The sequence below is a fragment of the Urocitellus parryii genome, chromosome 7 (genome assembly GCF_045843805.1).
Source record: "Urocitellus parryii isolate mUroPar1 chromosome 7, mUroPar1.hap1, whole genome shotgun sequence".
NCBI lineage: Eukaryota > Metazoa > Chordata > Mammalia > Rodentia > Sciuridae > Urocitellus > Urocitellus parryii.
The window spans coordinates 131,995,634-132,021,516 of record NC_135537.1 but is presented as its reverse complement, the minus strand read 5'-3'; the positions used below and the strand labels follow the sequence as shown (position 1 = coordinate 132,021,516).

The following is a 25,883-nucleotide window of genomic DNA, read 5'->3' as shown; positions in this document are numbered from 1 at the left end:
GAGCTTATAAGAAGCCAGGTGAGGGAGGATGGTAAGTTAGATCAGAGTGACACCAGAGATGGAAAAATGAAAAAAATTAGCCCTCTTGGGTTAATGTATTTCGGAAGCAGAATATCAGGATTTGAAGAATTGGATAGAGATCTAGCAGAAAAAAGGATGACTCTTGTATTTGAATCTAACCATCACTCAATACAGAATGAGGTATTGGGGTGTTCACTTATAATGTATTGGTGAAAAATTGGTGCAGGGTCTGGGGATGTGGCTCAAGCGGTAGCATGCTCGCCTGGCATGCGTGCAGCCCAGGTTCGATCCTCAGCACCACATAGAAACAAAGATGTTGTGTCCGCCAAAAACCAAAATAAATAAATAAATAAATAAATATTAAAAAAAAATCTCTCTCTCTCTCTCTACACACACACACACTCTTTTTAAAAAAAGATATCTGTTCACATGACATATTAAAAAAAATTGGTGCAAAAATTCATCAATGGAACTATTAGATCGTAGCACGTGTATTTCATTCATCCTACGCAGCTTAAAAAACGCTCACGATATATGAATTTAAAAAGCCAAGTGCACACCCTCTTGTTGTAAGATAAACTATTCATTTATGTGTTTGTGCATGAATTAATATTATACACACGTTACTGGGGGAGTGCCTTTGGAAAAGAGAAGGTTTTCTTTATAATTGATGCCCTCCAAAGGCACGTATATTATATCATTTCCGGACTTGAGGTTAAAAATGTGATTTCAGACAAGTGGTTTCTTAAATAAGGTATTACCAAATCCCAGAACGAAGGTGTCTAAAACTGTTTAAAGGAAAATTTTCGGATTTCAGCGCCTTTTGTCCGGACCACGTGTTTACTAAGGACCACAAGCCCGCCTCCGTCCCGCCCCGGGCGGGCCTTATAGGCCATCCCCGAACACAGGAGATGCTACACTCCCGCTGTCTCAGCCCCCGGGGCCCCTCCACCCCGCGCATGCTCCCACTCAGCCTGAGCCCGGGAGTCCACCTCCATTCAGCCAGTGCGCAGGATCACAACCCCCTCCGTAAGCCCCCTTCTCAAGACGCGTCCGTCGCGGTGTGTTTGCGTCATCGCGCCACGCCACCAGTAGAGCCCGGGGAAGATGGCGGCAGCCGTTCTTAGTGGGCCCTCAGCGGGCTCCCCGGCTGGGGTTCCCGGGGGAACCGGGGGTCTCTCGGCGATGAACTCGGGCCCGCGTCTTCGTCTGCTGCTGCTGGAGAGCGTTTCCGGTTTGCTGCAGCCGCGAACGGGGTCTACCGTTGCTCCTGTGCATCCCCCTGTCTGTTCGGTTCCACATTTGCCCGGGCTCATGTGCCTATTGCGGTTGCATGGGACGGTGGGCGGGGCCCAGGTAAGTCTGAGCTCGCGTGCTCGCGGCTCTGTGGGAAGGTTGGCGAGGCACCCGAGGGCCAGGATTACGCTGCACCGAAGCTGCAGTAGGGAGGTTGAGGGGAGAACGGCAGAAAGCGAATCCAGCCATCATTTCAGACGAGATTCACGTCTTTCCCTTTTATCCGCCGTTTCTCTAGGGGAAAAATTAGGCCTCATTTTTCTGTTGCTAGGCTATTGGTAGGCACTCCGGAATGGAGTCAGTTCCAGGCCTGGTCACTGAATAATTGAATGATCTCCAGTCGCGTTTTCTTATGGAGATACCTGTTTTGGGGATTGTTTGCACAGAGTTAACGGACATATTCAACGCATAAATATTTACGTGGTTTTACTGAAAGCCGAAGGCTGTACTAGGCTCTCCATTTACAGGCATGATGGCGATGAGCAGTGCGCAATGAAACGCGATGAAAATTGAATCCTAAGCAGGGAACCTCTAACCTAATCCGGAGAATTGTCGAGATTTTCCAAGGGAACTGGAATGTAAAATGAGACCTTAAGGATGAGTAGGGGTTGGGTAAGGAAAGAAAATGGGAGAGGGTTTTTAGAGGAAAACTCATGTGGGAAGGCCCTGGGGTAGGAAAGAACTGAAAAGGTTATTGTCCAGAGGCTCAGAGGTGGAGGGAAAGCATGAGTAGAGAGTCAAGTGTCATATTGAATACTTTATTCCTCACACACCTTACCATAAGCACTCTATCAAATCCTGCTGCTTCCCCATAGATTTTCATTCATCAAATATTTATTGGGTATGGGTTATATGTAACATACTGTTCTTATCTCTAGGTAGATAAATTAGACATCATGGAGAAAGGAGAAATGGATGGATGGTAATTTCCATAGACTTCCACCACCATATTGACCAGCTTACCTGTGACAAATGCTTTGCCTTCCCCCCTGTTACTAGTGATGAGCTGTCCATACTCTTACATAAGGCCGGTTCCTCTGCATGTGTACTAGACACTTTCCCTTACCACTTACACAAGAATCTTATTTCAGCAGATCTCTACTCCATCATCATCAACTTCCCCTATTCTCTGGTGGATTATTTTCATCAGTATATAACTCAAAGCTGCTTAAAAAAAACTTACCCTCCAGTTCCTGTCCCATTTTTATATTTTATTTTATGGCAAAACTCCTCAAAATAATTCTCTATACTTGATTGCTTCCATTCTTCTTTTTTTTAAACATTAAAGTTCACAGAAAAGTTGAAAGATTAAAAGAAATCCTATATATCCTTTACCCACAAGTCAACATTTAATTCATTTAATTTATTTATTTGCAGTACTGTAATTGAACCCAGGGTTCTTTTACCACTGAATCTTTACTTCAGCCCTTTCATTAAATTTTTTAAAAATTTATAGACTTACTAAGTTGCCCAGTTTGGCTTCAAATTTGCAATCATCTTGCCTCAGCCTCCTAAGTAGCTGGGATTACAGGTTTGCACCACCACACCTGGCCCAATACTCTTAAAAAGGTCAAAATCAACTTGATGGTGGTGGCTTCTGTCCTTAATTCCAGGAATTCAGGAGTCTGAGGTAGGAGGATTGCAAGTTTGAGGCCAAACTGGACAACTTGGTGAGACCCTATCTCAAAATCAAAAGGATTAGAGATGTATTTCAATGTGGTAAAGTGCCCTTGGGTTTAGTCTCTAGTACTAAAAAGAAAAACAAAACAGTACAGGATAGTTGTTTTGTAAGATGCCCTTCCATTTGGTATTTCTGGGTTTTCCTTAGATTGAGATTGTGCATTTTCAGCAGGAGTTCTGCAGAAGTTATGGTGTGTCATTCTTGGAGCATCCACATCAGGAGGCATATACTGTCTATTTTTTTTCCATGTTGATATATTAATTTTCATCTCTGGGTTAAGATGTATTTTCTAGGTTTCTCAATATAAACTTATGATTTTTCTATTTGTAATTAATAGATATCTTGGGAGATGAAATGTCTTAACCTTTCATCTGTTTTGCCATCCATTAAAGTTCCTTCCCAGAATAGATTATTACTATGATGATTATTTCATTGGGCTAATCTGTTCAGCCACTTTGCCAAAACACTTTTTTGGGGTGATCTGGTAACTCTTGAAGGTAATCCTAGTGACCATTAAGAGAGTAAGTTCATGGGTCAAATTTGAGTCCTTATGTCACTTGACCCATCTATATCATTTAGTATAGTCGATTGTTCCTTCCTTTGTTTTGGGGGGGAGTACCAGGGATTGAACCTGGGTATACTTAGCCACTGAGCCACATCCCTAGCCCTTTTTTATTTTTTATTTTGAGACAGGGTCTTGCTAAATTGCTGATGCTGGCTTTGAACTTGGGATCCTCTTACCTCTCTCATCCTCCCCAGCTACTGGGATTATAGGTGTGTGCCACCATGTGTCTGAATCCTTCCTTCTTAAAAGACTTTCTTTATTTGGCTTCTGGGATAGCACTCTCTCAATTCTCCTCCTACCACACTGTTTACTCCTTTCCAGTCTTTTCCAGTAAAGACTAGTTCTTCCTTATTTCTTTGACCTCTGTAAAGGTTAAAGTTCCCAGGAACCCAATCCTCACATTGCTTCTTTGCTTTATTTATTCCATTTATTTATTTCTGCTTTATTTATTCCGTTGGTGAACTGATCCAATGTCATGACCAAAAACTCCCAAATTCACATCTTAACCAGGAATTCTTGTAACTCCAGACTTGTCTACCCAATGCCTGTTTGGCATTTCCATTTTGATGCTAAATAAATACCACAGATTTAACATACCTGAAACTGAATTCCTGATTCTTACCTTCAAGACCTACTTCTCCTGAATCATTCCCCTTAGTAAATGGCACCTCTGTCTAATTATCAAGTGATAAACTTTGAGGTTATCTTTGACTTCTCTCAGTATCTCCCATCCATATCCCGTATGCATATTCATATCAAATTCCATTAGCTTTACCTTCAGAATTTAATTGGATTTTAACAGCTTTTTATCCACACTCTTACCAGGTTACAAAGAGATAATACTGGGATCAAACCGGGGCCTCATACATGCTACGCAAGAGCTCTACCACTAAGCTACATCCCAGCCATTTTTATTTTTTTTTAAATTTTTTTATTTTGAGACTGTCTCACCAAGTTTTGCAGGTTGGCCTTGTATTTGTGATCTTCCTGCTTTAACTTCTGGAGTAGCTTATAGATTATAGTATGCACCAGTATAATCTGGTATGTCTGTCTTTGTTTATTTACTTATTTTAACCATAAGTCAGATAATGTCACTTCTCTGCTTAATTCTCTCCTTTAAAAAAAAAGTTTTTATTGAAATGTGATTCATATACTGTATAGTTTACTCATTTAAAGGGTACAATAGTTGTTTTTTTTTTTTTTGGTGGGTGTGTGTGTGTGTGTGTGTGCTGGGAATTGAACTCAGGGCCTTGTGCATGCCAGGCAGGCCCTCTTCCAACTGAGCTATATCCCCAGCCCCAATACAATGTTTTTGTTTTTGTTTTGTTTTGTTTTTTTGTATTTGCAGAGTTGTGCAACCATCACTGTGTTTTGAACATTTTCATCACTCTATATAGGAACGTTGTACCCATTGATAGTCCCTATTTCCCATCAACCCTCTCTGACTGCTTCCAGCCATAGGTGACCATTAGTCTACTTCTATAATTTTTTTTGTGTGTGTGTGTGTGTGGTCACTGGTACTGGGGATTGAACCCAGGGACACTCTCCTGCTGAGCTACATCCTAGCCCTTTTTATTTTTTGGACAGGGCCTTGTGAAATTGATGGATATTTGAATTATTTCTACTTTTTCATTATTAAAATAATACTGTTTTGAACTATATACAAGTTATTGTGAGCACATGTTTTCATTTTATGTAATATTTTAGTTAATTTTGTGCATAAAACAACCTAGGAGTGGAATTTCTGGGTCATGTATTCACTCTGCATATAACCCCATTTTTGTTGTTGTTGTTCTGGGGATTGAACCCAGGGATACTCTATCACTGTACCACTGAGCTACATTTCCAGCCTTTTTATTTTTTCTTTTGAGACAAGATCTCATTAAGTTGTTGAGGCTAACCTTGGCTTCGTGATCCTCCTATCTCAGCCTCCCAAATATCTAGGATTACCCAGCACCTGGCTTATGCATATTGTTTTGAGGAACTGCCAGATTGTTTTTTCCAAAATGACCGTCTTGCATTTTTATCAGTAGCATATGAGGGTGTGTCTTATTCTCATTTCTCTTTAGGTCTCTGCCTACACAGACTTTCAAGAGAGGACTTTTGTGCCCATTTTACTACTCCCTTCCTACTCAGAGCACTGCTTTCTTTCTTTACTCTGCTTTATTCTTTCTTAAAACATTTAGCACCATCTGACATATATGTACTGGAACATTTTATTGTTATTATTTTTGGTACTGGAGATTGAACCTGGGGTGCTTTACCACTAAGCTACATCCCCAGTTCTTTTTATTTTGAGACAGGGTCTTGCTAAATTGCTGAGGCTGGTCTTAAACCTGGTTCTTCCTGCCTCAGCCTCCCACTTTGTGCTGGCATTACAAGTGTGTGCCACTGCAGCCAGTTTATGTAATATTTTAGTTAATTTTGTGCATAAAACAAAGTTTGGGTACATTGAACTGTAAAGAAGTGAAGCTGATGCTCTCAGTCACCCATGTGGACAATCTGTGGTTGTTTGGTATCACCATCATTTGTGGCAATGAATTTATATGCTAAGCAATCATTTCTTATTAATACTTAAGTACTTTACAGTGAAAAATATGATATGACACACCATTAATACAGTAAATGATAAGGAAGTAGCACAAAAACATTATCAAAATCCCTGCATTGAGTCAGGTGTGGCGTCACATGCCTGTAATCCCAACAGCTCAGGAAGCTGAGGCAGGAGTATCACAAGTTCAAAGCCAGCCTCAGCGAGGCACTGAGCAACTCAGTGAAACCCTGTCTCTAAATAAAAATACAAAAAAGGGTTGGGAATGTGGCTCAGTGATTGAGTGCCCTGGAGTTCAGTCCCTGGTACCCACAGGAAAAAAGAAAGCAAGAAAAGCCCTGCATCAGTTATTGAATACCAGTATCTGCAAATAATGGCACCTACATGTGTTTTCATTGAAAGGTTACTGTGTACTGTTTTAGTTTTTTTTTTTTTAAGTGAAAACAAACGTGTGAAGCAGCTGCAAGACTAGGAAGTGGGTCCTGAAGGAATGAGAATGCATTTTTTGGGATGACTTTTTTAAATGTTTCCTCTAGTCATCTGCCCCATTAACATTTTTTGATTTAGAAGTCTCTTTGATTTTACAAATGGACATGATTTCTTATTCAGTTACGAATGCATATTGCTTTAGTCCTTCAGTAAATCCTTCACACATTTTCACCATGTCATCTGTAGGTACATTTTCCCCAATATTAACATCATCTTGGGGCTGGGGATGTGGCTCAAGTGGTAGCATGCTCGCCTGGCATGTGTGCGGCACGGGTTCGATCCTCAGCACCACATACAAACAAAGATGTTGAGTCTGCCGAAAACTAAAAAATAAATATAAAAAAAAAACATCATCTTCATCATCTCTGTTATCATGAACACCTATGTTCTGTAAGTAAATACACATGCTTTTTTCTTATTACGGTTACCTATAGGGGTATCTGCTTTTTAAAAATTTTCAACAATATCTTTACATTAGAGAGCAGAGAATAAGCAGCAAAATAAAACACTGAGTATTGCATGTAATCCATGTGGGGCATTGTGAGGAACCTGTCATTGGCTGGTCTGGCCTTCATGCCTCCATTTTACAACCTTTTGTGGGTAGGCTTATGTGGGGGAAATTTGAGCTGTGGGAAAGAGAATCACAGCTGAAGGGGACTAAGAGGGTCTCTTTTTTCCCCTTGGGGGCACTGCATAAGCTACTGTATACCTGTTTTAACTGGCCCCATCACATAAGGTCAGGTGTGGAATTTTCCACTTGTGTCATGCCAGCACTCAAAATGTTCTGAATTTTAGATATTTGAGTTAGGAATGCTCAACCTGTGTTTATTTCATCAGTTCTTTATTTTCTGTCTCTAACTAGAAAGTAAACTATCCAGTATCTAAGACAATGTCACATTTGAATAAACATTTCTTGAGCTGACCTGACCCAGTACATGATGTGTGTTCAGAAAGATGCATGATGTGTGTTCAGAGAATGAGTGATGCTGGGCATGGTGGCACATTCCTGTAATCCCAGCAACTCGAAAGGCTGAGGTAGGAGGATTGTAAATTCAAAACCAGCCTCAGCAATTTAGGGAGACCTTGTCTCAAAAAAAAAAAAATAAAAAGGGCTGGGGATGCAGCTCAGTGGTAATGTACCTCTGGGTTTAATACCCAGTATGAAGAAAAACAGAAACAATGAGTGTTGTATACCATTAGGAAGATACAGGTGCCATGAGGGGGGTCTGGTCCTTCTGCCAGTAGAGAAGTTTTCTGTGGGAGGGCCAATGAGGAAACCTCTTTCATGGCCTTCCACAGTATGAGAGGAAGGGGAGCCTTGGAAGGAAGACTCTGGCTGAGTAGATCTGTGATGTCTTCTTTACAGCTGTATGGAAATCAGGAACAGGAGAGGATTTGCTTGGGTATGAAGGCAGAAGGATGGGGAATGAGTTCAGTGTCCCTTCAGCTATGGTTTCTGGATATCTTATGCTGAGTGCTTTCCATGGATCCGAGGTGAACCTGACCCATTGTTGAAAACTAATGGAGGGATGAGTTTGGCTCTTCTTGGATAGCTCTGATTTTTTGGGTGTGGTATGGTGGAAGGGATCAGGCAAATTAGAAGTTGAGGAAGAGCTCAGAGGCTGATATGAGTGTTACCCACAGGAGAAGAGGACACAGGTGAAAGGCCTCTGGAGGGATGATCTTTTGGCCTCAAAGGAACTGTAACTTCAGAAAGGATTTTGGAAGTGCTGGGGAAGGGAAAGCTTGGAGAATTCTGCTTGTGTTTAATGTCCTATTACCTAACTTCTTTTTTCTAGAATCTTTCAGCCCTTGGAGCATTGGTGAGTCTCAGTAATGCACGTCTAGGTTCCATCAAAACTCGGTAAGTCTTTTAACACTTTTTTCTCCCCCTTGATATTAAGAATTGAAGCCAGGGGTGCTAAACCACTGAACCACTGAGCCATATCCTCAGCCCTTTTTTATTTTGAGACAGCTTAGGGTATCACTAAATTGCAGAGGCTAGCTTTGAACTCATCTTCCTGCCTCAGCTTCCCGAGCTGTTGAGATTATAGGCATGTGCCACCATTTCTCGCTCTTTGGCCTTTTTGATATTTTGTTTTGAGACAGGGTCTTGCTAAATTGCTCAGGGCTTTACTAAATTGCTGAGGCTGACCTTGACTTTGAGATCCTCCTGCCTCAGCCTCCCAAGTTGCCGGGATTATAGGTGTGTGGACCACCACACCTGGCTTCCCCCTCCTCCTCTCCAGGGGTATGTTCCCTTAGGGAGTGAACTGTATATACACCTGTCCATCTATTATCACCACCCTGTGGATTCAAAAGATTTCTCCATTTCCAGAAGGGTGGGAAGTTTCTTTCTGATTGTGAGCTCTCTTGAGTTGAATCCACCCTTTCCAGTTCCCAAGTTTCTATTCTTTACCTGGGCCTCCTTTCTTTCCTTGCTGGCCCCACCTTACCTTAGGTCCTCCAAGCACTTCAGGAGGTGGAAAGCACAATGGATCTGGGGTTGAAGTCTTTTATTAGAGCCCTTGAGAATAAAAGTGCAGTCAGTAGCCCCCACCCACTGTGTCACACCCTTCTTGCTTGTAAGGTTTGAGGGCCTGTGTCTGCTGTCCCTGCTGGTGGGGGAGAGCCCTACAGAGATGTTCCAGCAGCACTGTGTGTCCTGGCTTCGTAGCATTCAGCAGGTGTTGCAGGTAAGGATTCAGCTGCCTACTGCCCTCTCCTTTTCCCACCTGATCCTTCTCCTGGGTCTGGTATTTTTTATGTGTGTGTGTGTGTGTGCCTGGGACATTTAGTTCTGAGGACAGAATGATTAGAGAAGCAATTTCCTGAAAATAGAGAGATTAAACTTGAAATAGAAACATCCTTTCAAACTTTTTTTTTGATATTTTTATCTGCTGGCTTATTTTAATTCATCTGATCTATCACACTGTAACCTTTGACAGCTTCACTCCTTAGTTAGCTTTTGTAATGAATGTCATCGCTAAATCGATAATATTCCTTTTTCTGGGTTTGTTTTGGTCTACTCCTTTGTGCCCCCCCCCCCTTTTTTTTTTAGTACTGGAGATTGAATCCAGAGGGGTTTAACCACTGAGCCACATCCCCAGCCCTTTTTTATATTTTATTTAGAGACAGGGTCTCACTGAGTTTCTTAGTGCCTTGCTGTTGCTGAGGCTGGCTTTGAATCCATGATCCTCCTGCCTTAGCCTCCCAAGACACTGGGATTACAGGTGTGCACCACTGCTCCTGGCTTCCTTTGTTCCTCTTTTAATGTTTTAATTTCTCTTCTCTCCTTTTCCATGCTTTGATGATGTCTATACTTAGTTTTACAGCAAACTGTGTGCTAAGCTCTAGGCAGACAGTGGTAAGGTGTACTTGGACTCTTCTTTCATGGTGCCTAGAGTCTAATACAGAGGTTGGGAAATTTTCTCAGTGAAGTAAGTGTCGTCTGTTGTTTGTTTTCCATCACTTTAAAAATGTGAAAACCATTTTTAGCTTGTGGGCCATGAAGAAACAGGCACCCACAGACCCTAGTTTGCTATTTTCTGTTCTAATGGAAAACACTTTAACTGAATAATGATACAGTTGAATGTGACGTGATAAACAGAGGTAGGTTTTATGGAGGTAGAATCTGATCCCAACTGCAGAGGTAGGGATTGGGGTCAGAGGTTTAGGAAGGGCTTTCCTGAACTGATCAGTAGTAGTTAATTGGGCTGAAAAAATGTTGTGAGAGTGAATAAACCCTGACAGAAGAGAAGTTGCCATTTGAAGAATTGAAAGCATGCTGGTGGGGCTAGAGTTGATGAGACACAAATGGGAAGATAGATTGTGACCAAAATATGTATGGCCTTGATAGTCACATTAAGGATTTTTATTTTTATTCTGAGAGCAGTGGAATTCATCCAAAGTTTTAAGTTGATATCTTAATATACCAAATACTAACAGTCAAAATAATAAAATACTGTAGATAGTGATTTATCTGGGTCACAGTTCTGGAAGCTGGGAAGTGCAGGATTGAGAGGCAGCATTTAGTGAGGGCAACATAACATGGTGGGTGACATCACATGGGAGGTTGGATGTGGGGTTGTGGGCATGAGTGTGCATGCCCAGAACTTGCTTTTATAATAAACCCAATCCTGTGATAATGACATTAACCCATTTTACCCTCATAACTTAATCCCACCTAAAGGTCTTACCTTCCTACGTTATTGTGTTGAAAAGTTTCCAGCACATGAATTTTGGAGAACATTAAAACCATAGCAGTGGCAGTGAGGAAATGGTGGTAACGGTGATGGTCAAGTTTTTATTTAAAAATAGCACCCTGGCTGCTGTGTGGAGAAAGGATTAGAAAGGAGAAAATGAAAATAGGAATACCATGTGGAAGACTACTGAAGTAATCTAGAACATTTGCAGTAGCTTGAATGAGGGTGGTGGCAGTAGAATTAACGAGAAATAGATATATATAGAGATACAGAGGCAAAACAAGGAGTCCGGATGATTGATTAGCATTAGGGAGAAGACATGCCCAGAATGACTCATGGACTTGAGAACATTGGAAGACAGCCAGGTTCAGAAGGAATGGGAGAAAACACCATAGATGTGTCCTTGGGTGTTATATAGAATCCTTCTTCGTAAGCATCCCATCTGTCATGACTGGAAGTGTCTCCATATAGCCTTGAAGGGTTCAAAGGGTTGGGGCTTTAGTTGTTTTTTGTTTGTTTGTTTGTTTGTTTTTCCCTTCCTAACATATTCCTGGGATTCCAGATACTTTCAATATTAAAATATTAAGCACAAGTTCTTTCTGAAGACAAATATGTTCTTTTTGGATCTGTATATTCTCTGTGGCCCTTTTTCCCTACAGTAGTAGATTTGATGATACTATTGACACTGACTGTGATGTTTCTCAAAAGCCCTATGTTGTTATACCTCCTGTTCCTCCTCTTGGTGACAGTGGAGGTGAGGTTGGCAGCATGGGTGTTGTTGTTTTTAGTCCCAGGACCCTCCACCCACCATGGAGTTGGCTGTGGCTGTTCTGAGGGACCTACTCCGATATGCAGCCCAACTTCCTACACTGTTTCGGGACATCTCCATCAACCACCTTCCTGGACTTCTCACTTCCCTGCTGGGCCTTAGACCAGAGGTGAGACACTTCCCCACTGCTTTACCCCTAGGAGTCTTTGCCCTTATTTACACTGTTTGGATTAAAGAATGTGGTGAGAAGTAATTAAGAAATAGGATCAAGAAGTGGGATGGGGGAGGAGCAAGAAAAAAGTGAGTGTGTAGAGAAAGGACCTTCTAGGGTAGTAGAGTGCAGTGGGGGATGTACATGGGGCCATTGGGCTCTTGATCTCTTCCTTCTTCCTGACTTTCTGTTTTTCCTACAGTGTGAGCAGTCAGCATTAGAAGGAATGAAGGCTTGTATGACCTATTTCCCTCGGGCTTGTGGTTCTCTCAAAGTAAGTATTCATGGAATCTCTTCTTCCCACCAATATAAACCTTGATAGCACTCTTAACCTCAGATCCCATTTCTGAGCTTTCTAAGCACCTGTCTCAACAACTATAATGATATTACCTTGGAGCACTTGTTTAATCTTCACAGATCAAGAAATTAGAATTAAGCAACTGGCCTAAGATCAGCAGGGATCAGTACCTTTATTTATTTGTCTGATGTTAAGACCTAGGCTGTACCCATGGACTCCTTCCCACAACTAACCACCAACCACCCATTTACTCCCTTTCCTCCTTCCTTTCTTTCCTCCTCCTCCCCTTTCTTCTTCCCTCCTTCCCCCTCGCCCACCTGCCTTCCTTCCTTCCTTCCTTCCTTCCTTCCTTCCTTCCTTCCTTCCTTCTTCCTTCCTTCCCAAACCAGGAATTGAACCCATGGTCACTCTACCACTGAGGTACATCCTCAGCCCTTTTTATTTCTATTTTGAGACAGGGTCTCCCTAAATTGCCCAGGCCCTTTGAACATGCAGTCCTCCTGCCTCATCTCCCAAGCAGCTGGAATTAGATACATGTGCCATCTTGTCTTGCCTTGCTTTCTCTGAATCTATAGAATGCCTTGCCCATTTTTCTACATCCTATCTTTGTTCCTGTAGGAGGCCTTCTTGATGTATTGCTTTCCTAGGACAACTCTTCAAAAGTTTCTTTTTGTATTCCTGCCTAAATTCCCTTTGTCACCCCACTCCACACCACTTGTCATGATCCATACAAAATGACTATACATGGCACAGATGAGGGAAGAGGCCAGGGGAAGAATTAATTTTGTTTTCAGAGCTTGGTGTATGTTGTTCCAGGATCACCTAGCTTTGATGGTCTGGGTTGAGAAATCTGCTGAGATCTGAATTGGTTTCCCCCTGTATGTAATCTGAAACTTTTCTCTTGTGGCTTTTAAAATTCTACCCTTATTCTGTACGCTTGGCATTTACATTATAATGTGCCATGGTGTAGATCTGTTATAGTTTTGTACATTTAGTGTCCTGTAAGCCTCTTATATTTGATTATCCAATTCATTCTTCATATTTGGGAATTTTTCTGATATTATTTCATTGAAAAGATTGTGCATTCCTTTGGTTTGTATATGTGTGCCTTCCTCTATCCTGATAATTCTTAGATTTGTTCTTTTCATGTTATCCCATAATTCTTGAATATTCTGTTCATGGTTTCTTACCATCTTCATTGTGTGGTCAACTTTATTTTCAAGATTATATATTTTGTCTTCATTGCCTGAGGTTCTGTCTTCCAAGTGGTCTAGTCTTTAATGATGTTTTCTATTAAAGTTTTTATTTGGTTTATTGTTTCCTTCACTTTAAGGATTTCTTCTCTTTCTTTCTTTTTTAAGAGTCTGTCTCTTTCTTGAAGTAATCTTTTGCTACCTGTATTTGCCCTCTTATCTCTTTGTTGGAATGATCAATTGTTGCCTATAATCGCTCTCATCTTATTCTGTGGTTTGCAGATCATTTTAATTATGTACATTCAGAATTCCTTCTCTTGACATTTCATTTACTGTGTTGTCAATGGATTCTATTATTGTAACATCTTGGTTTGTTTGGGGGCAGGTTCTTCCTTTGTTTTTTCATGTTGTTCATGTGTCTTCCTCTCTGGCAGTGCAGATCTGAGGTATTATAATTTTTATTCTGTAATCTTATAGTGTCCCTGCAGGTTACCAATACCTCGCCTCTGGTTTAACTAGGCCTGCAGGAACCTTGGTTATAGTCTTCCTTGTCCTGGCTGTTGTCTCTAGATGGAAGTGAACTGGGAGGGCCATGCATTGGTAGATGGGGGGTTGCAGTGCAGTCAGTCTCCTCCTCCACGTGTATGTGGTCAGTGTCCTCCTCCATGCATTGGTTGCCAGGGCCATCTCCTCTGCCTCCTCCGTGCGTCGGGCTGGGGTCCAGTTTTGATTTTTAAGGAGCTGCTACAGATATGAATAGTTTACAAATTCTGTTAAAGCAGTAACAGTTTACAAATTCTATTAAAACAGCAACAGTTAAGGGTCATTTGTAATTGGCACATCTGTGTAATTGGGTGTGAGCTATACCTAAAAACCAGTAGGTGTTGCCTTGTAGGTCAAATGTTTTTTCTTATTATATATAAACTGATAGATTTAATGATAATTGGCCTCATGCTGGGAACAAACTAGCATGACTTTCTCTCTTTTTCCAATTTCACAGATAGAAGATTTGTTCATACTTTAGGTCTTAGCAACCTCAGTGTACTTTTTTTTGTGTGTTTGTAAATGGAGTACCTTTTTACTTAAAGGAGGAACTTTATGGCTTCTCTTTGGCATGTCTGAATTGCCAGTAACACTCCTCTCGCTCTATGGGGCCATGATAAAGTAAAATAAGGGTTATTTGAACACAAGCATTATGATGCTGAAATAGTCTGATAACTGAGATGGCTATTAAAGTATCAAGAGCATGAGCATATGTGAGAATTCACATTCACATAACTTGTATTACAATATGTTGTTAAAATTGTTCTGTTTTATTATTAGTTGTTATTCTCTTACTGTGCCCAATTTATAACTCACACTTTACAATGGGTATGTATGTATAGTAAAACAAAAACATAGTATATAGGTTTTCAGCTATCTGGTTTCAGGCATCTGTTTGGGTTCTTGAAATGTGCTCCCCATGGTTAAGAGGGAGACCTCTGTAACTGGTTATTTGCAGTATCTGAAAAGTCCTAGAACATGTGCTATTTCTTAGTGAGCATGAGGATGGGTCATTTCCTTGTTGATTCTTTGTTTTCATATGAATGCTCTTAACCACAGCTAATAGAAACTTTGAATGGACAGGACAGGATTTTGGTAAAGAAACAAAGTATTTGGAGTAACTCATGGATTTTACCAACAATTACTAAAGATTTATTTACTGACATTTTACTAACTGCCTGTCTTGCAAGATGTTTTGTTCGTTCTCAGATTATACTACAAATGTCTGTTTTGATTCAGCTTTCTTTGGTATTTACATTTAATTGCATCCCCATGTAAAAGCAGAATGGAAATTGAGTGTTACCTGAAGAGTGGAAATTTGAATAGTCACAGAGATTAGAATGCTAAGTGGTTCCTCTATGGTTGCCTCTTAAGTTTTCAGTGTGAGTAGTTGGGAGGTTGATGTGTAAAATTCAAAGCCTTTTTTAGACAGTATAGTTTTTAGAGTTATGGCCTGTGTTTTGTGTACTCTTTCCAAACAAACAACAAAGCATTCACATGTGGTTGCAGAGTATGCCTACCTTTGTGTATTTATTTATTTATTTGTTACTGTGGATTGAACTCAGGGACTCTCAACCACTGAGCCACATCCCAAGCCCTATTTTGTATTTTATTTAGAGACAGAGTCTCACTGAGTTGCTTAGTGACTCACTTTTGCTGAAGCTGGCTTTGAATATTCGATCCTCCTGCTATAGCCTCCTGAGTTACTGGGATTACAGGTGTGTGCCACTGTACCTGGCCTGCCTTTATTTCTCTAAGAATAGTGTCATTTGGAAAACATCCTTCCCTCTGTTGAGGATTTTGGCTTCGTCTATTGCTTTATCTATTCAGATAAGAATCTGTTTTATGCAAGGCATTAGGGGCAGTCTATATTTGTAAAATCTTGCAGACCAGTACTTAGGAAACTGATAGTTGCCATTTTGAAATATTTATCAATTTTTTGTCTTGCCTCCCAGATGCTCCCAGGGCAGTTGCAATCTTCCATCTCAGGGGTAATACCTCCCAAATGAAGAATCTCAAACATTCTGAGTTCCTGAAGTCTGTCTCTGCTGAGGCTTTACCTCACTTCTTCCTCCTTGCTAAGTTGATTAGTAGTTACTTGGAATGAGAATGAGGGGGGAGACAAACCCTACCCTTGTAATACACCTAGGACTGTGTGTGTGTGTGTGTGTGTGTGTGTGTGTGTGTGTGTGTGTTACATGTATATTGTTTCTTTTTCTTTTCTTTTTTTTTTTTTTTTTTTTTTTGTGTGTGTGGTATTAGGGATTGAACTCAGGGACACTTGACTACTGAGCCACAACCCCAGCCCTGTTGTGTATGTTTTAGAGATAGGGTCTCACTGAGTTGCTTAAGATTCTCAATAAGTTGCTGAGGCTGGCTTTAACCTTGCAATCCTCCTGCCTCAGCCTCTTGCACTGTTGAGATTAGACGTATATGCCACTGCGCCTGGCTTCATGCATGTTTTAAGTGAAATGTTCAGGTGAGCTTGGAACAACTTTGGCTTGCTTTATGGGTTAGCCAGGGCTGATCTTGTGGTTGGTGCCATGTCACTGCACTGTTGTTTGTTTTGTTACAGACACACAAGCAGACTTCTGTTGGCCTCAGTCCAGCCATTTGAGCCAGAGTCTCAAAAAAAAAAGCATGAGTAATAAGTTGGCCCAAAAGACCAAGTGCCCCAAATAGTTGAGGCTTTGGTAATTCTTAATTTCTTGAAGACCTGTCTTCCTTGGAGAAGCAAGTGAGTCAGGAGACCTTGGGTACCATATAAGACATACAAATGCTCTCCGAATCCTAAGGGAAATGGTCCTGGATCCTCCCCTACCTGGGATTAGCTGTAACAGTGCTTGTCTCATGGTTAGTGAGAATCTTGAAGTGTAATATGGGAAACTATATGCGGCTCCTGCCACAGATAGATAGGGAACCCTTGGGAACTTGGTTTCTGAACCACACACTGGCAGAGGCTTCTATTCCTAGTATCCTCCCTAGTGCTGGGCCTTGTGCCTGGTGCTACGGCTTATTTGTCTTCTGGAAGTGCACCTTTGTACATAGGGTGCCACAGAGTCCAGGATAAAGTTAGTACTTCCCAATCCAGAATTCAAGACTTCAGTCTGCTTCTCTCTTGGCATTTTGTGATTTTGTAGCTTTCCTTAGCATTTTTCTCTCTCTGGCCTCATGATCTGGATTGCAGCCTTTTTTTCTAAACCAAGCTCAGTTCTATTCTCTAGCCTCAGCATCATTCCCTCCTGATCTTCTTTCTGTCCAGCTTTGGCTATTGTGTCTACCTGATTAACTCTTACATCTCTCTGAAAGTAGAAATGTTATCTTCTTCCTGTTTATATTTCAGTTGTTGTATTCTTCTTCTTTTTTTTTTTTTTTTGCCACGAACCCTTCTGAGAGTAATGTTTGTTTGGTACTAGGGATTGAACGAAGCACATTACCACTGAGCTACATCCTCAACTTCTTACTTTTTTATTTTGAGATAGGGTTTTATTAAGTTGCTTAGGGCCTTAGTTGCTGAGGCTGGCCTCAAACTTAACAATCCTCTACTTCAGCCTCCGGGGTCTCTGAGATTATTAGCATGTGTACACTGCACCCAGCAGTGTAATGTTTTTATTGGAGTAATATTTTTGAATTCGTAAAATAAAATGCATAGAATTTTAAGGAAAGCTAGTCTCTTAAAATAGTTTTTAAAATAGAGTAGTATGTTCTAGTTTATTAATACATTAAATAGCAAGGTCTTTTTTTAATCTAAGTTGTCTTAAGATGAGTTTTCCTTCAGTGATTAGGAGAAACCTAGAGAGAACAAAGATTTTATTACTTACAGGTCCTACCAGGGACCTTATAGGATACATGGCATACCTGGAGGCTACTTACACAAGAGGTTAGGGAACATGAGGAAACAGACCATGCGTACACATACACACATGCATGCGTACACATACACACACTCTCACTTCTGACTCTAGGGCATTATTCAGACAAATTTCCCTTGGAAGTTTTAATTGATGTGTTTAAAGGAATCAAGCATGGGTTCCAGGAGGTGACAGTGAAGTAGTCACTCTGGCATATCTTCCCAGCCCATTCATGGTGTGAAGGTCAGCGGGGCCTTGAGTCCAGTAGGCTGGATCTGAGGGCTGGCTACCAAGAGAACAAGACACATACCAGGATCACTTGCATTGAGCAATTGGGAGAAGGTGGAGAATTGGACACTGGCCCTGCTTCTGGTATAAGAACGTTCAGTTTGTATTCACAATGGATACTAAGGCAACATAAAATTAAAAGAATTCATTATAAATCTAGAAGCAGGTCTTCTGACTACTGTAATTTTAAATTTGTCATGCATGTGGATGATATTTCAAGATGTTACCATTATAATATGAAATAAAAATAAGTATGTTCTGTTGGTGACAGTCAAAGGTACTGCTAACACTGCCATTTGTCTACATTTCCAATTGAAGGGAACACTACATTTCACTTATAGTTAGTGAAAATAATGATGTAATTTTTTCATCTTCTATGTTCAAGGCCTCTGATTTTATTTCCAAATAAATTGTGGCCCTCAGATTAAACACTCCTGTGCCAGAGTTTTCTCATAGCAAGCAGAGATGATGTTTGCTGACTGTCATGTTACTGCTCAGATTTGCTGCCTTTGTTCTGCTCCACTGGCCTGTCCCTCATAACCTCTAGAGAGTGCCTTGATTCCCAGCTTTGGACTCTGGTTTCTGTGTCTTGAGTTGGTAGAGGGTTGGAATGTAGAGATTGTTTCTTAGGACTGTGTCCTTGGTTGAAGGAGATGATTGTAATTTTGTAAAAACTGGCAGGACGGAGTCCAGTTGTCTGTAGTGCAGGACCCAGGTTCTTTTCTCCCCAGACAGGAGGCTAAGGAGCAGATGTGACATGCAGGGTGTTTTCCTGCTATGAAAGAATGTATGATACCAGGCTTCACTGCCCTGTGTAGGCAGTGTGCTTTCTGCGTCTGTAGGAAAGACTGGGTGGAGAGTCTGCCACTGGGAATGGATGGGTGTGCATCTCTGGCTCCTGGAGCTGCCTCACAACCTCTTCCTTCTTTTCCCTTCTAGGGCAAATTGGCCTCGTTTTTCCTGTCTCGAGTGGATGCCTTGAGCCCTCAGCTCCAGCAGGTAAAGGAAGTGGGGAGAGAGATACAGAACTCAGGGATCTGAGCCTCTTATGGTTTATTATTAGCTTTTCTTTTATAGCTTTTGGGTTGTTTCCACTTCCCCATGGTTAACATCACTAGTCTCGACTTCTACTTTCCTATGCCCATCTGGACCCGAAAGCCTGACTGTCCCTTGAGCGTCCTTTGATTTCCAGCTCTTGGGTTTTAGAGGGGTGGGGGCTCCACAGCTGAGCTAGTTCCATCTGACCAGCTTTCTGCCCTTCCTCTTGCAGCTGGCCTGTGAGTGTTATTCCAGGCTGCCTTCCTTAGGGGCTGGCTTTTCCCAGGGCCTGAAGCACACTGAGAGCTGGGAGCAGGAGTTGCACAGCCTGCTGGCCTCACTGCACAGCCTGTTGGGGGCCCTCTATGAAGGCGCAGAAACGGGTAGGGACCAGGGCTGATGGTCAATAAGGACTGGGGAGCTTGACAGGAGGGAATAGGAGGGAGGTCCAGAGAGGCGGGGCAGTTGGTTGCTAGGCAAAATGGATGAACATAGCTGGTCATGTACCACCGATGAAAAAGGAAGGAATGGAAAGAAGATAGTATATGAGGTGATTGTTTGCTGCTCAGCTCCTGTTCAGAATGAAGGCCCTGGAGTGGAGACGCTGCTTTCCCCTTCAGAAGATGGTGATGCCCATGTCCTCCTGCGCCTTCGGCAGAGGTTTTCAGGACTGGCCCGCTGTCTGGGGCTTATGCTCAGGTGTGTGGGTATTAGAAGGAGCAGGGTCTTGGAATGGGAGAGTTAACTTCAACGTGAAGAAGGGAGATTGAGGTGGGTGTGGAGCCATGTTGGGGAGCCTGCTCTGAGGGTCTCCCTGTTCTTATTTTCTTTAGCTCTGAGTTTGGGGCTCCTGTTTCCGTGCCTGTGCAGGAAGTCCTGGATCTCATCTGCCGGACTCTCAGTGTCAGTGGCAAGAATATTGTGAGTGGACTTTGTCCTTTATACATAGCCCTTGTTCAGGACTTTGGGCAACTAGGAAAGCACTGTGACTTGAAGCTCCCCAAACAGACTCATCTCTGAAGCTGTCCCAGATGGCTCCTTATTTCTGTCCAAATACCATAACTCACTGTGCTTCCCTGACACAAGTGCCAGTGTCAAAGTAGATTTTCTCACATAGCCAGTGCCTCCTTATTGGAGGGTGACTTTGGGGATCAGCTGAGTCGTTACTGAGAAGCTCAGCCATCCTCTAGTTATCCTCCATTTCAGGGTCTTATTAGAGGATTGGAGTTTGTTTTTGTGTGAGCTGTGGCCAAGGAGTAGGTTCCTAATTATTTGTACATAATGTATAAAGTCACACTCTTCTGCTCTGCCTTTCTCTGGCTCTTGCTTTCTTTTCCCAGTCCTTACGTTTGCTGATTTTTTTTCTCTAGAGCTTGCTTGGAGATGGTCCCCTGAGGTTGCTATTGCTGCCGTCTATCCACCTTGAAGCCTTGGACCTGCTCTCTGCACTCATTCTTGCGTGAGTGGGATTTAGCTGGGTGTGGAGAAGGATCTCGGGCCTGCAGGAAATGAGCGTCACCATTCCATCTCTGCCCTCAGGTGTGGAGGCCGGCTCTTACGCTTTGGGGCTCTGATCAGTCGCCTGCTCCCCCAGGTCCTCAACGCCTGGAGCATTGGTAGGGATACTCTCTCTCCTGGCCAGGAGAGGCCTTACAGGTGATCATCCAGGAGGGGATAAAGGGGAGAGGGTGAGAAGGCATGCAGGTGGACCTGGGGCTCTGGCACAACCAATTTCCATTTATAACCTACCCTCTTTGCTCATACTATAGCACTATTCGGACCAAAGTATATGCTATCTTAGAGCTGTGGGTGCAGGTTTGTGGGGCCTCAGCAGGGGTGCTTCAGGGAGGAGCCTCTGGAGAGGCCCTGCTCACTCATCTACTCAGTGATATCTCCCCACCGTCTGATGCCCTTAAGGTGAGTGAGAACTTATCTCCTGTGCCCTTTGTCCAAATGTGCCTCTTCACTACTCTGTCTCCTACATCTGTCCTGCCTTTCTGTTTGCCTCTGTATAACCTGATTAGTGTTTTCCACTACCATCAGCTACGCAGCCCTCGGGGGAGCCCTGATGGGGGTTTGCAAACTGGGAAGCCTAGTGCCCCCAAGAAGATAAAGCTGGATGTAGGGGAGGCTATGGCCCCACCCAGCCACCGGAAAGGAGAGAACAATGCCAACAGTGATGTCTGTGCAGCTGCGCTGAGAGGTTGGTGACGCCTGGACCTGTGTGGCTCTGGGAAGGCTTGGAGCCATAGCCCGCAGAAGGAGCAGAAGCAGCCATGCAGCTATGAGGGCTGCAGGTGGCGTTTTGGGTCCTGCTGTTAGACTGGGGTTCTGATAGTTCATCTTGTCCTTCCAGAGTCTCATTTCTCTTCTTTCATTTACTTAACAGACACTTTTTTTTTTTTTTTTTTAAATTTTAATATTTATCGGCGGACACAACATCTTTGTTTGTATGTGGTGCTGAGGATCGAACCCCAGCCGCACGTGTGCCAGGCGAGCGCGCTACCGCTTGAGCCACATCCCCAGCCCCTTAACAGACACTTTGTACCCATGTATTAGATACAATTCTAGCTCTTGGGGGAAATCCCTGCCTTTGGAACTCACATTCCCCTATAAGGCAGGATGCCTGGTGAAGCTTCCTTGCCTCCAGTGCAACCACTAATCTATCAATAGAAGTTAGTAATTGGATGCTATGCAGTTAATGGGTGACTTTCCTTTGGCTCCCATGTATTTCACTTTCCCCCACCCCATGTGAAGCAGGGAGTCAACTGTCCAAGTACCTAAGGGCACATTTATAATGGTGTACCTCCATTATCTCATTTAAGTATTATCAATAGCCTTATATCCTAGAGGGGCTTTTATGGTCCCCATTTTATACATGAGAAAGCAGACCAAGGGAAGGAAATAAATGCCTTGCCCAGGGTGCTCAGTGGCAGCCGGATGCTATTGTTGGGCTGTATGCTTCAGAAGCCTTCAGTCTTTATCTTGTCAGTAGCCTGCCTACAGGTCACATACTATTCTTTTTGCCAGGCCTCAGCCGGACCATCCTCATGTGTGGGCCTCTCATCAAGGAGGAGACTCACAGGGTTAGTGGAACATGTTCTCCATGGAGCCTGGGGGTGGGGGCTGTTGCTCTTTGCATGTGTATGGGGGGTGCCCCCTAAGGTGGGTCCATTGAAACCTGGGAGGAGGCCCTGGAGACCGTCTGGGCATTCTTGGCCAAGTTTCTAGGTATGCTCTGTGTCCTTTTCAGAGACTGCATGATCTGATTCTGCCTCTGGTCATGGGTGTCCAGCAGGGTGAGGTCCTGGGCAGCTCCCCATATACCAGCTCCTGTTGCCGCCGTGAGCTCTACCGCCTGCTGCTGGCGCTATTGCTGGCGCCTTCTCCTCGCTGCCCACCTCCTCTTGCCTGTGCCCTGCAAGCTTTCTCCCTTGGTCAGCGAGAGGACAGTCTTGAGGTAACTGCTCACTGGGCCCAAGACCCTCTTTGATTATTGGATTCTCTTGTTATGCTGGCCCATGAGACCATGTATTCTTGAGGGTCACAGTGGCCTTTTCTTCCTTCCTTAGGTCTCCTCTTTCTGTTCGGAAGCACTGGTGACCTGTGCTGCTCTGACTCACCCCCGAGTTCCTCCTCTACAGGCCATGGGCCCCACCTGCCCCACACCTGCCCCTGTACCCCCTCCTGAGGCCCCGTCTCCATTCAGAGCTCCGCCTTTCCAGCCCCCAGGCCCTATGCCTTCTGTAGGTCCCATGCCTTCTGCAGGTCCCATGCCCTCAGCAGGCCCATTGACCTCTTCAGGCTCTATGCCCTCAGTAGGCCCAATGCCTTCCGCAGGCCCCATGCCCTCAGCAGGCCCCATACCCTCTGCAGGCCCTGTGCCCTCAGCACGCCCTGGACCCCCAGCCACAGCCAACCACTTAGGCCTCTCTGTCCCAGGCCTGGTATCTGTACCCCCTCGGCTCCTTCCTGGCCCTGAGAACCACCGTGCAGGCTCCAATGAGGACCCTGTCCTTGCTCCTAGTGGGACTCCTCCACCCACCATCCCACCAGATGAAACTTTTGGGGGGAGAGTGCCTAGACCAGCCTTTGTCCACTATGATAAGGAGGAGGCATCTGATGTTGAGATCTCCTTAGAAAGCGACTCTGATGACAGCGTGGTGATTGTGCCTGAGGGGCTTCCGCCCCTGCCACCCCCACCACCCTCGGGCACCACTCCTCCCCCTGTTGCCCCTACTGGGCCCCCAACAGCATCCCCTCCTGTGCCAGCCAAGGAGGAGCCTGAAGAGCTTCCTGCAGCCCCAGGGCCTCTCCCTCCACCCCCACCCCCACCTGTACCTGGTCCTGTGACACTCCCGCCACCGCAGCTGGTCCCTGAGGGGACTCCTGGAGGGGGAGGACCCCCAGCTCTGGAAGAGGATTTGACAGTTATTAATATTAATAGCAGTGATGAAGAGGAGGAGGAAGAGGAAGAGGAGGAGGAGGAAGAAGAGGAGGAGGAGGAGGAGGAGGAAGAATTTGAGGAAGAAGAAGAGGAGGAAGAAGAGTATTTTGAAGAGGAAGAAGAGGAGGAAGAAGAGTTTGAAGAAGAATTTGAGGAGGAAGAAGGTGAATTAGAGGAAGAAGAGGAGGAAGAGGAAGAGGAGGAGGAAGAAGAGTTGGAAGAGGTTGAAGACTTGGAGTTTGGCTCAGCAGGAGGGGAGGTAGAAGAAGGTGGACCTCCACCCCCAACCCTGCCCCCAGCTCTCCCTCCTCCAGAGTCTCCCAAAGAGCACCCTGAGCCAGAACCAGAGCCTGGGCTGCTGCTGGAAGTGGAGGAACCAGGATCAGAGGAGCAGCATGGAACTGAGACAGCCCCTACCCTAGCCCCCGAGGTGCTCCCTTCTCAGGCCGAGGAAGAGAGGGAAGGGGGAAGCCCAGAGGCAGGGCCACCTCCTCAGGAGCTTGTTGAAGAAGAACCCTCTGCTCCTCCAACCCTGCTGGAAGAGGGGACTGAGGGTGGGGGTGACAATGTGCCACCCCCACCAGAGACAGCTGCAGAAGAAGAGATGGAGACAGAGACAGAGGCTGCAGTTCTCCAGGAAAAGGTGAGAGCCAGGTGGAGAAGCACTCTGGCTAGAAAGGTGGGGCTGGTGGGGAAATGGGGTGCAGCTGCTTTTATTAGGGAAGAGGTTTGCCACTTTTCTATGTATACCTATGTATATGTTTCAAATCTTATGTCTTTGTTCCTAAAAGGAGCAGGATGACACAGCTGCCATGCTGGCTGACTTCATCGATTGCCCCCCTGATGATGAGAAGCCACCACCTACCACGGAACCTGACTCCTAGCTCTCTTCCACATCCCAACACTTTGTTTCCAATAAAGTTATATCCTTAGATATTGATGTGGCTTCTGGCTCTTGCCACAGTATATCCCCGGCCAGGAGCCCGGAGTTCTCAAGGTATCCAGAGTCTCCAAGTGTTCCTGCAGCTGTCATGTTGTCTTTATTGTATAGAGGAGGAAACACTGATTTATAGAAGAAATGGAGGTCTTGTCACTCAGCAAATTTAAGAGTCAGAATTTTAGAATTTTTGCTCTCTGCTCTCATATAATACTAAGTATATGCAAGGATGTGTGTATGGCTAAGACTGCAAGGAATTAAAAGATGCAGCCCTGCTTTTGAGTTTGTAATTAGAGGTGGGAAATAATGTAAGAATTTAAGGGAGTAAGCAGCCTGCTGAGTGAACCTGTGCCTGTGCACATGCAGTCTCTTGCTCTGAAAGCAAACGGATTTTTTGTGGTAGTGCGGGGACACTGGGGATTGAGCTCAGGGGAGCTTAACCACCGAGCCACATCCCTAGCCCTTTTTTTTTTTTTTTTTTTACTTTGAGATATAGTTTTGCTGAGGCTGGCCTTGAACTTAGATCCTCCTGCCTCAGACCACTGAGGCTGGATTACAGGTGTGCACCACTGCATCTGGCTCAGACTGAAGTTGATTGAAAGTTTTGTCATTAAATTCTGTGCACTGTGAACTTTGGGTACCCCATATTAAAGGGGCATTGTCAGTGGGGCTGGGGAGTGAACTTTGTCCTGGGGCCAGTCCTTTGACAATCTCCCTGTTCTCCCAACACCTCATGGGCATGAATTTCATAAGCATATCCAGGGGCTGCCCACTCTTGATACCTAGGTATTCTCCAATTAGTGTGTGGTGCATTTAAGCAGTTAATATTTATTCTAGGTCTTGTTTAGGAACCATGAGCCTGAAGCTGTTTGTGAGGTACCAAGAATTATGGGCTTGAGATGGGGCCCCATGATGTCTTCATTCAGTCTATTGATGTATGAACACAAGTAAAGACTTTAGGAATACAGAAAAGAGAGTCATTTCTTCTTTCTGTGTATACCTTGAAAGCATTTGAACTAGTATGGTTTAAAAAAATTTTCCCCAAACTTGTTTTGAAAAATTCCAAATCCCCAGAATAGTTGTAATAATATAATACATAGGCCGTTCCCTGGACTCACCAGTTGTTAATATTTAGCCCATGTAACCGTCTATATGTAGACAGAAATCTGGAGGTACACATTCCTCCCTGTGAGACCATGTGAAAGTTAATTGCAGACATCATGTACCTTTTCCCCTCAGTTCTTCAACATTCTAAATATTAAGAACACTATCATGATGCAATCATCAAATTTAACAAAAGTAACTAATTCAATAATACAGATAATCCCTTGTGACGATGATAGTTGACTTTAGGGTTTTTTTTTTTTTTTTGGCTTTACATTGATGTGGGCTATTATTTGTTTTAAACTGACTGGCTTAAGATAATAAGGATTGCATTCCCCTTTTTTTCACTCTCAGTAGAGTATTCAACAAATTACATGAGATATTTAGTACTTTATT

The 25,883-nt window shown here is 43.6% G+C and overlaps 1 protein-coding gene across 1 annotated transcript; it reads left to right on the top strand.

Annotated features, from left to right (window-relative positions):
• Positions 1-945: 945 nt before the first annotated feature.
• Positions 946-25,283, top strand: Pelp1 (proline, glutamate and leucine rich protein 1). The gene is made up of 17 exons (XM_026381897.2): positions 946-1,377; positions 8,403-8,467; positions 9,194-9,299; positions 11,597-11,746; positions 11,991-12,062; positions 18,901-18,960; positions 19,232-19,382; positions 19,569-19,698; positions 19,833-19,920; positions 20,370-20,458; positions 20,539-20,655; positions 20,769-20,916; positions 21,043-21,202; positions 22,030-22,085; positions 22,253-22,459; positions 22,572-24,089; positions 24,238-25,283. The coding sequence occupies exons 1-17, from the start codon at positions 1,129-1,131 to the stop codon at positions 24,328-24,330; spliced, it is 3,459 nt and encodes a 1,152-aa protein (XP_026237682.2). The 5' UTR covers positions 946-1,128; the 3' UTR covers positions 24,331-25,283.
• Positions 25,284-25,883: the final 600 nt, after the last annotated feature.